Genomic DNA, 8713 nt, shown 5'->3' with positions numbered 1-8713 from the left:
GCTGATGAACATCTGCTGGAGGGACGGATGCACAGATGCACACATACTTAATTAAACCCTAAGACCGAAGACCCAGAGAACAGCCTATTTTCCCCTCGATCAAAGAATACCTACCCTTGGTCACATATGATAATGTGTAGAAGTAGTGATGGAGGGGTATTGGAGTAATTCCTCCATAAAAAAAGAGTGTCATAAATACTTTAATGTAAATTAATAATCAGAAATTAAGTTAATGTAAACAACCATTCTTCTTTCAAAGCAGATTTCTGCTTAATCATATTTAATTTTTAATTAAACCACAAAAGTACCTGATGAATTTGACATCTCTTGATTTTAATTTTACATAAAGTTATGTTTTGTCAGGATAATCTGGGGGCAAATGGGATGTCTTAGAATTAATAACCTTTAATAATTAATTAGGGCTGGCCAGTTAGCTCACTCGGTTACAGCATGATGCTGATAACACGAAGGTAAAGGGTTCGGATCCCTGTACTGGCCAGCTGCCAATAAATAAATAAATAAATAAAATTAATAATTAAGTTTACCTTCTAAAATAAGCTCATTTTCACACTATTTATAAAGTTAATTTTTATTATTTCAGGAGGATTCGTGACTGAAATTAAAAGTCATATGAATTCAGTCTATAGTTGAATAAGAACAGATGACATAAACTCAATAAAATAAAAAACTTCTATTGACTCAAGAAAAGTTCATATTTGGCTATTTAAATACATTAGTCACTATCAGTTATATGTATTGTTAACCTCTAATGCTTTTAGAAGCAAAGGGATCTGGTTTTCTATCATTATCATCCATATCTGAAGTCAAAAGTCTGATGTTTTTAGATGTTCACTCCCACCTCATCCCCCTGCAATCAACTTTTCAACAGAGAATCCATACACATCAGTCCTATTTGACAAAATGTATTTAGAGATGCAAAACTGGTGTATAATATTAGCACTGTCAAGCTCTTTCCTTGACAGGTCACACATTTGTGGACACTTAAATTTCATTTTTTAAAAAAGGTCTAGGACCAAATCCATATCGTCATCTATTATTAGAATAGTACAGAGAAAATAGGAGAGATCTTTTTTAATAGGGGAATTTTTTTGATTAGATAATTATAGACAAATATCCCTGACCTAGATGCTAACTTAAAGACAAAATGCTATAACGATCCTAATTATTCTCATAAAGTTCCTGCTGTGCCCCTGATGCACTAGTGTGACACTAGCCACACAGAACACCACTCCTGACCCTCTATTGAGGGCCAGGCTCCTATGTGTTCACCTTGCACAGGCCACTAATTTGGCTCCCCTTCAAGACTGAAGTTGTCCAGTGTTGAGTGTAGTACAGGGAGAAGTTTGAGAAGAAAGACTGCTGGCCAAGCAAAGAGCCAGGAAGTTCAAAGTATGTTTTCCTACCAAGGGCACAGGAGCTTGGTAAAGAGTTTTCTCCCTCCCATTGCATTTCCCCTGGTGTTTTATTGCCTATTGTAAAGGGTCAGGGGGCAGGACATAAGGGTTTATGGAATATTGTAGGCAAGTGAAAAGCTCAGTGGTTAATAAAAACAGTTGAGAGAGAAGCAGAGAGACATTTGTTACCTCAGTACAGTAATGAAAAATCTCTAAAATTCTAACTCAGTCCTCAGATGATGGTCCAGTCCTGAAATGGAATCCTTTTACCTCTATGATATCAAGAAAAGGAATCATCAGAAGTAATATTTGGCAGGGGGTCAACTGTGCCTTGTGATATCTTTTTCTCCTCTTTCCCCCTATTCTTAGTCCTTCTATTTAGCTTACAAACTTCCTCAGCCATCAGTAGTCAAATTGAAATGAATTAATTGGATCTCATAAATGAAAAAATACTAATTAATAGTTTCCTGTGTTGCTCCTCCCAGGAGTGAATGAATTTTACAATTTCTTTGAGGAAGAGAGAAATGCTTACTACAAAAAAGGCCGCAGTGTGAAGGCCATCTGGAGATTTTGATGGCCTGGGGCTGCTGTGAATTAGATGTCAACCTGCAGCTTCAATTTCTTAATTTGGAAAATAAGAGACTGGACTAGATGAAATCCTTTCCAACTCAAGCCTTCTATTATTCTTCGAAATATTCAATATTGCTTAAATTTAGAAGCGTGGTACTAAGATGAGTTTAGGTGGGGCTTCAGATGACCTTCTGGTCACTGTCCATTCCATTTGCCCAATAAGATCAGTCATGAGTAAGAATATTCTTCCTTCTGCAATCTTGAATCTGCCAAAGAATATTGTTTAAGAATTTAAGAATTAGGGCTTAAATAGACACTTAAAACACAAATGTAGGATCTTGGATTTCAAGATGGTGGAATAAGGACCTTTCTCAACCCTCTTTTTTCCAAAATTACTCCCTAAACAACAAGGAGAACGAAGAACACCACCACAAATTTTATCTTCCATGAATCCAGGAGATATTTGTCATCCTAAGCCACAATATTTAAAGATGGAAAGGAGATGTGTTGGAAATCATTTAGCAAGTCATTTAGTAGAGAGAAAGAAATTGCACCTAAAGTGCCTGTAGCAGGAAGCAAGCTGATCCACCCTTTCCAATGTCAGAGAAGGCCCAGAAATTGAATGTTCAAAAGAAATTCCAGAAAGTAGAGATGAGGCCACAGCATGAAATGAGGGACATGGCTGAAAGTCTGTATAAGGAGTAGGCAGAAACCCTCCCCCTAGATCCCTAATGCCCAACTATATGGCCAAGTGGCAACCCTCACACACCCTTATAAGAGAGAGAGGATGTGTAGTCTCTGGAGATATAGAAATAGAACTGCTCTAGATGTGGGGATCCCAAGCCCAGGGAGGACAGTAACTAAGAAAAGGGGGACCCTGCCCAGTTCTACAATACCAACAGTCAGGTTTATTATTTCCCAATCCCTTTTCCCCAAGAAATCTTTTTTTAAAATACTGCATCTCTGAAATAAGAAAATATGTTGTAAAAAATTAATACTCATAAGACAAGAGCTCTAATAGATTAAAAATATAATAGCTAAAATAGAAAAAAAATTCAGTGAGGAAGTTGGGAGATAAAGTCAAGAAAATAAGACTAATACTCATAAGACAAGAGCTCTAATAGATTAAAAATATAATAGCTAAAATAGAAAAAAAAATTCAGTGAGGAAGTTGGGAGATAAAGTCAAGAAAATAAGAAGACAAAAGACAAGCATTTGAAAACAGGAAAGAAGAGATACAAAAACTAGGGGATCAGTTCACGAAGTCCAACATCCAAGTAATATGAATTACAGAATAAGAAAAGAATGAAAATAGTGGTTAGGAAATAATACAAGAAAACTTCCCTGAACTAAGGCATATAATCTCAGTATTGAAAGGGTTTACTTAGTGTCCAGCTGATGCAATGAAAAAAAGACCCATACCAAGGCACATCTTCAGAATAGCACTGATGAGGAGAATTCTATAAGCTTTCTGAAGAAAAAAAATTAAAGACCACATACAAAGGAAGTCAGAGGGCTCTAGAAGGGATATCTTCAGGAAAACACACAGAGATGGAGACTGCAGAAGATTAAACTGAAGAAGCAAGGACAAGATGTGACAAATATTTGCTCCAAGCAAAACAAGTAATTATAAAAGAAAAGAAATGTAGTCATACAATACTACTTGGTTAACAATAGTTACATGGTCATAATAATGAAGACCTTACATAAGATATTAACCAGACATTGTGATAAACCATGTTGTGGAGGATATAAGGAGTATAAGAGGTATATATGAGCAAAAAGTCTCACTGCAGACTATTGATAACATCTAAAATCTATGAATAACAAGATAACAGTATGTGAAGGAGGTGAAAGTGGAGTGAAATGGAGTGGACAGAAAGAAAAGGAAAGAGAACTGAGGAGTTTCTGGGGGCTTGCTGTGGTTCTCGTCTTTTAGCACTACCTAACTTTTAAAACCATACGTATTACTTCGATTTATATAAAAATAATTTAAAAGAAACCAACAAAAGTGACAACTCTATATTGTTCATAATGAAATTGCTACTCTAGGATATAAAATATAATATAATGAAAAGTTCGAGATGCTATGCTGTTCTTGAAAATTAAACTATAGCTGTGAAGAAACCTGCCTCTTCCTTAATAATACTAATCTGACTTCAGTCCTCAAAGTCCAGACTTACGTCCCTAGACATTCAACAGTAACTTGGAGATTCCTAATTTCTACCCCACGGGTGGGAGGGAGTTGCTACTTCCACTCCGACGCGCAAGCCAACACACACAACAGTGTTCTTAATCCCACAGCCAAACTAAGCCAAGGTTGGAATATTTATACAAGGGCGGTGCCACAGAGGCTAACATCCAACTAGATAATGTGGGTTGCAAAGCACTGAGTACTCATCTCTGGCTCTCCTATCATAGAGCTGTGCAGAAGATCTTTTATTGATTTGCCAGGAAACCTCTAGAAAATTACTTTACTTTGTGTACCAATTTCCTCAATTAACAACTGATGACAATGATAAAACCTGCTTTAAAGAGGTGTGATTCAAGTCAATGAGTATGAATTACATCATTATATAACATATATATATATATATATATATATATAAAGTATTATATATATGAAGTATCATATAAACACAAATTGCTGCATTTATTAGGACTAATTTTGGACAGCACTTCCTCTCCAGAAAAACTAAACAGAATTCTCTTTTCTAGAAGTCTCCTTCTGTTAAAGACAACATTGCTGAGAAATCTAATGATTTTTTTACAGATACGTTAATACATACAAGGACTGATTCTTCTTGAAAGTACACTCTTTTAGATTCCTCTATCAGTCAGCCAGCACCCCCCACACACACACACAAAGTAGACTCAAATTTTTCCCTTGATTTCTCGAGTTTTTGCCAACTGCATGTCAATTCTTCCCTTTTTCTTTCTTTCTTTCTTTCTTTCTTTTTGGTGCTGGTTGGTACAGGGGTAGAACTCTAGACCTTGCTGTTACCAGATCACGCTCTAACCAATTTCTCTTTTCTTGAAGCTCTTCTCTCAAGGCAGCCTTATTACCATCATGCTCCTCCTCTCTTTCTGTGTCCTCTGCTTTTTACTCTTTCTCCCTGTCCTCTAAACAAAAAAATTTCCCTCAGAAAACTAGCTTAGGCTCCCTTTATTTCTCTCTTCACACACCTTCTCTGGGTAATCTCATATACACACACAACTGTAACAATTCCCATCAAACAGCAGACTCTCAAATTCTCCTATGTTCTGAACTTGCATTTCTATCTTCCTGCTTGACACTTCTGTCAGTTATCTGAAAAATCTAATCCTCCTCTTTTCTCTTTTCTTTTCAACAATGACATCAACAGACTGGCTGGTTGGCTCAGTTGGTTAGAGCACAGCCTTAGAACACCAAGGTCAAGGGTTTGGATCCCTGTACCTCTAGCCACTGAAAAAAAAAATGACATCAACAATCAAAATTACCAAATCATCTTTGATCCTGCTTTGTCTTTAAACCCCTTATAGGTAGTGAGTTGAAAATCTCATAGATTCATTTGTGTATTCTTTCTTCCACTCTTTCCCCTTTCCATCCCACTGACACTACACTATTAGATCCTAATCTCAGCCTGGAGAGATACAATGGCCTCCTAATTTGTTTCTTCACCTTCTGCCAATTGCCATCCTTTCTCAGAGTGGCTTTGATCAAATTACTGCTACTTTACAACAATCAATGACTCCCTATTGCCTCATCCTGCCATACAAGATTCTCCACATTAATGCTCCAAAGCAGCATGTCCAGCCAAATCTAACTGCTTCCCCACCCATACAGTCAACTCTCAGTACTCATGGGGGATAGGTACCAAGAACTCCCACAGATACCAAAACCCGTGGATGCTCAAGTCCCTGACGTAAAATGGTATAGAATTTGCACATAACCCAATTCCTCAACCAAATTCAACTAATATTCCCTAGATTTGCCTGGCATTTTGAGGGGAGAGAGGGCTTAATTAATTTCCTACTCGGCCTCTGCCTTTTATCCTATTTATACTTCAAGGCCCATGAACGTTTCCTTGATTTTTCCACAACCTAATATTGTCCACCTCATCTTTGCATGTGACCCTTCAAAGCTCTTTGTATGCTTTTTTTTAAAAAATAGTAATTAGCTCATTCTAACTTACAGCATAATTGTTCATGCCCAGTCTCAATCCTATATCTCCCTCATAAGATTTTAAACTCCCTAAGTGCAGGAAAGTTGTCATATTTGGCTTTGTGGCCTGCTGTACCTAGCCTGCACCCTGAACATATACATGCTTGAGAAATATCTTAGAATTAAAACTCATGAGAGCTACCTTCAAATGCCTTTTTGGAGTTCATCAGATATGTTTAATAACTGAAAAATTTCAAGAATGAGGTCATCTCTCTGATGACATATTACTTGGTCCTAGGTTTGCAAATAATTTGGATAAAGAAAGTGTTGATTTGAACAATGGTTGAATCAAGAGTTCTATAAAAGATAAGAAAAAATCTTGTTAGTGATACAGCAGATGACATTCTTCCTCCTAAGTCAGTCTGTTTAAAACTTGCAAACAGAATACTGGGAACATGGAGCATTGAAATGAGCAACAGGATTAGCCTGAGGAATTTTCTTGGTAAAAATGGGATTCCATCCTCAGCATCCTGCTGAGTTTTAAATTCAGCTGTGTTATTCTGCTTACTGAAAATGATCCTGGACTTTGATATACTGGGTGTCCTTCTCTGAGTCCATCCTAGGGCTGTTGTGTTTACTATTTTGTTTCTTCGTTGTGTTCACTTTTAAACAGTGATAAGTAAATACTGTTCATTAAACAGTGGCCATATTCTCCTCAAAGGGAGAATAACGAGCTAATCTCTGCTACAGATAGCAAGTTAGTCTCTAATGTTACCAAGTGACAGGCCTCAAATAAACATGAAGAGTTTACTGCTCTATCTCTGGAAGAAACGTTTATTAATGTATAGCTCCTTAAGACGACTGGGTCTTCTTTTTTTTCGAGGGGTGGGGAGGGGAAGGGTCTTCCTAGCCTCCACAAAAATAAGTACACGACAATATTCACTTGTTGAAAAATATATAGGAGAGATGTTTTATTAGCAGTTAGGTAGCCTAAATTAGAATTTGCCCCAGGGCTTTGTGTAATTGACCTCAAACTTCAATAAGCAAAGTGACTAATGTCTGCTCCGCCCTACTTTCTTAGATGACAGTGTTTAGGTGTCCCATTTAGTCTGGATTTAAGGTAAAAGAAAAAAGAATTTTACAAGAATCAAGAAACTGAGCTAGGTTATAAAAACTAATTTGGCAAAAGGAAAAATGAACAATGTCTGAAGACCTTAGAGAGCGGGGAAGCGAGCTGGCGGCGCTTTGATCCCAACGATACACCTTCCCTCCGTTTCCGAGGCCGTTTCCACACCACGTTAATCTTCGGCAATAACTGAACCCCAACTGGATGGGTCCCTCATTTTAAATCACAAACCTCCCTTCGCGATCTACTCCCAGCCATTGATTTCTGTTTCCTACAGACAAGTCCAGCCCTGCCAGGCGTCAGCTCTGAGCCAAAGGAGCAGACCAGAACAGCTGGGTGGGAGACGGGGTCGCCCCAGAGGTCTCGGACCTCGCAGTGGGCAGCGTTCTGGCAGCAGGGGGCGCACAGATCCTCGGTCACAACCCGGGGGAACCAACTCCTCCCGGCTCTGCCAGCCAGTGCCGCCTGCCACCGTCTGACCCAAGTTCTCTACCTAGGTCTGTGCTTTCTTCCTAAAAAAGACAGCAAACCCTGCGACACGCCCAAGGTACGTGACAAGAGAAATACAGAGCATCTCACCCTGTAAAACTGATCACCTCTTTTTATCTTCTCTGCGTCCCACAGCTGATTAAAGGTTGTCTCCAAGACTGGAAATTAAGAAAAGTTGCTCTTTCTTACACACAAGAGCGCCGACCGCCCCTTCGTTAAAAACAAAACAAAACAAAAAAACGAAACAAAACCAAAAAACCCAGCCACAGACCCAGAGCCGCCTGGGAACCACAGCCAAAGTTACCACTGAAGCAGCTCCCGCGGCTGCCCTGCCCTGTCCCTACGCCGGGGGACCCGCTGGGGCATCAGTTTTACCCCAACTGTGAATGGACCGTAGGGAAACGAGGCGTCCAGGCAAACCTTCAGCCCACACCCTGTTCCTTCCCTACTCCCCACTTCCCTGGAGGGAACGTCGGAGGGGACCCAAGTTCCCAGTGTGGCTTCACGCTGGGACGCCGGAGGGAAGTTCAGAGTTCACGTGCGCGCCTGGGTCTGGGTCCTTTTCTTTGGCATCCCCGGGTAAGCTAGGGGACCCCAAGGTCAGTTTTCCCAGTTGTGGCAGTCGTGTGCGCGCGCCCTCGGATATAGGAGAGGTAGTGACTGCTTGCTGGGACGCATGTCTGGAGTCAATGGGTCGTCTGCGGGGCTGTCCCTTGCACTTGAACCGGGACAGAACCCCCGCCACGCCTTCGGCGCCCCTCAAGTCCCTCCTGAGCAGGACTGAGGCGGCGAGGTCTGCGCCCTCGAAGTCATCCGGAATCGAACTACCCGGCTGTGCCTCTGGGGTCCTGGGCACGTCGTGGAGCGGCCCGGGTCGCGCCTTCCGGCTCCCCGCCCGGCGCCGCCCTCCCCAGGCGCGGCCCCGTACTCACATGTCCGGCCCGGGGGAGAAGGGCGGCGGGCAGTAGC

General features: G+C 40.5%; 1 protein-coding gene across 1 annotated transcript in view; it reads right to left on the bottom strand.

The window, feature by feature from the left end:
• TRPC3 (transient receptor potential cation channel, subfamily C, member 3) overlaps positions 1-8707 on the bottom strand; it is a 67803-nt gene extending 59096 nt beyond the window's left edge. Inside the window, exon 1 of the mRNA XM_008587997.1 lies at positions 8677-8707. Coding sequence (XP_008586219.1) covers positions 8677-8678 — 2 coding nt within the window. The 5' untranslated portion in view covers positions 8679-8707. The remainder of the gene's footprint in view (positions 1-8676) is intronic.
• Between the last annotated feature and the right edge of the window lie 6 nt (positions 8708-8713).

This window comes from Galeopterus variegatus, unplaced genomic scaffold, assembly GCF_000696425.1.
Source record: "Galeopterus variegatus unplaced genomic scaffold, G_variegatus-3.0.2 Scaffold4618, whole genome shotgun sequence".
Classification (NCBI taxonomy): domain Eukaryota; kingdom Metazoa; phylum Chordata; class Mammalia; order Dermoptera; family Cynocephalidae; genus Galeopterus; species Galeopterus variegatus.
This window is presented reverse-complemented; position numbering and strand designations above follow the sequence as displayed.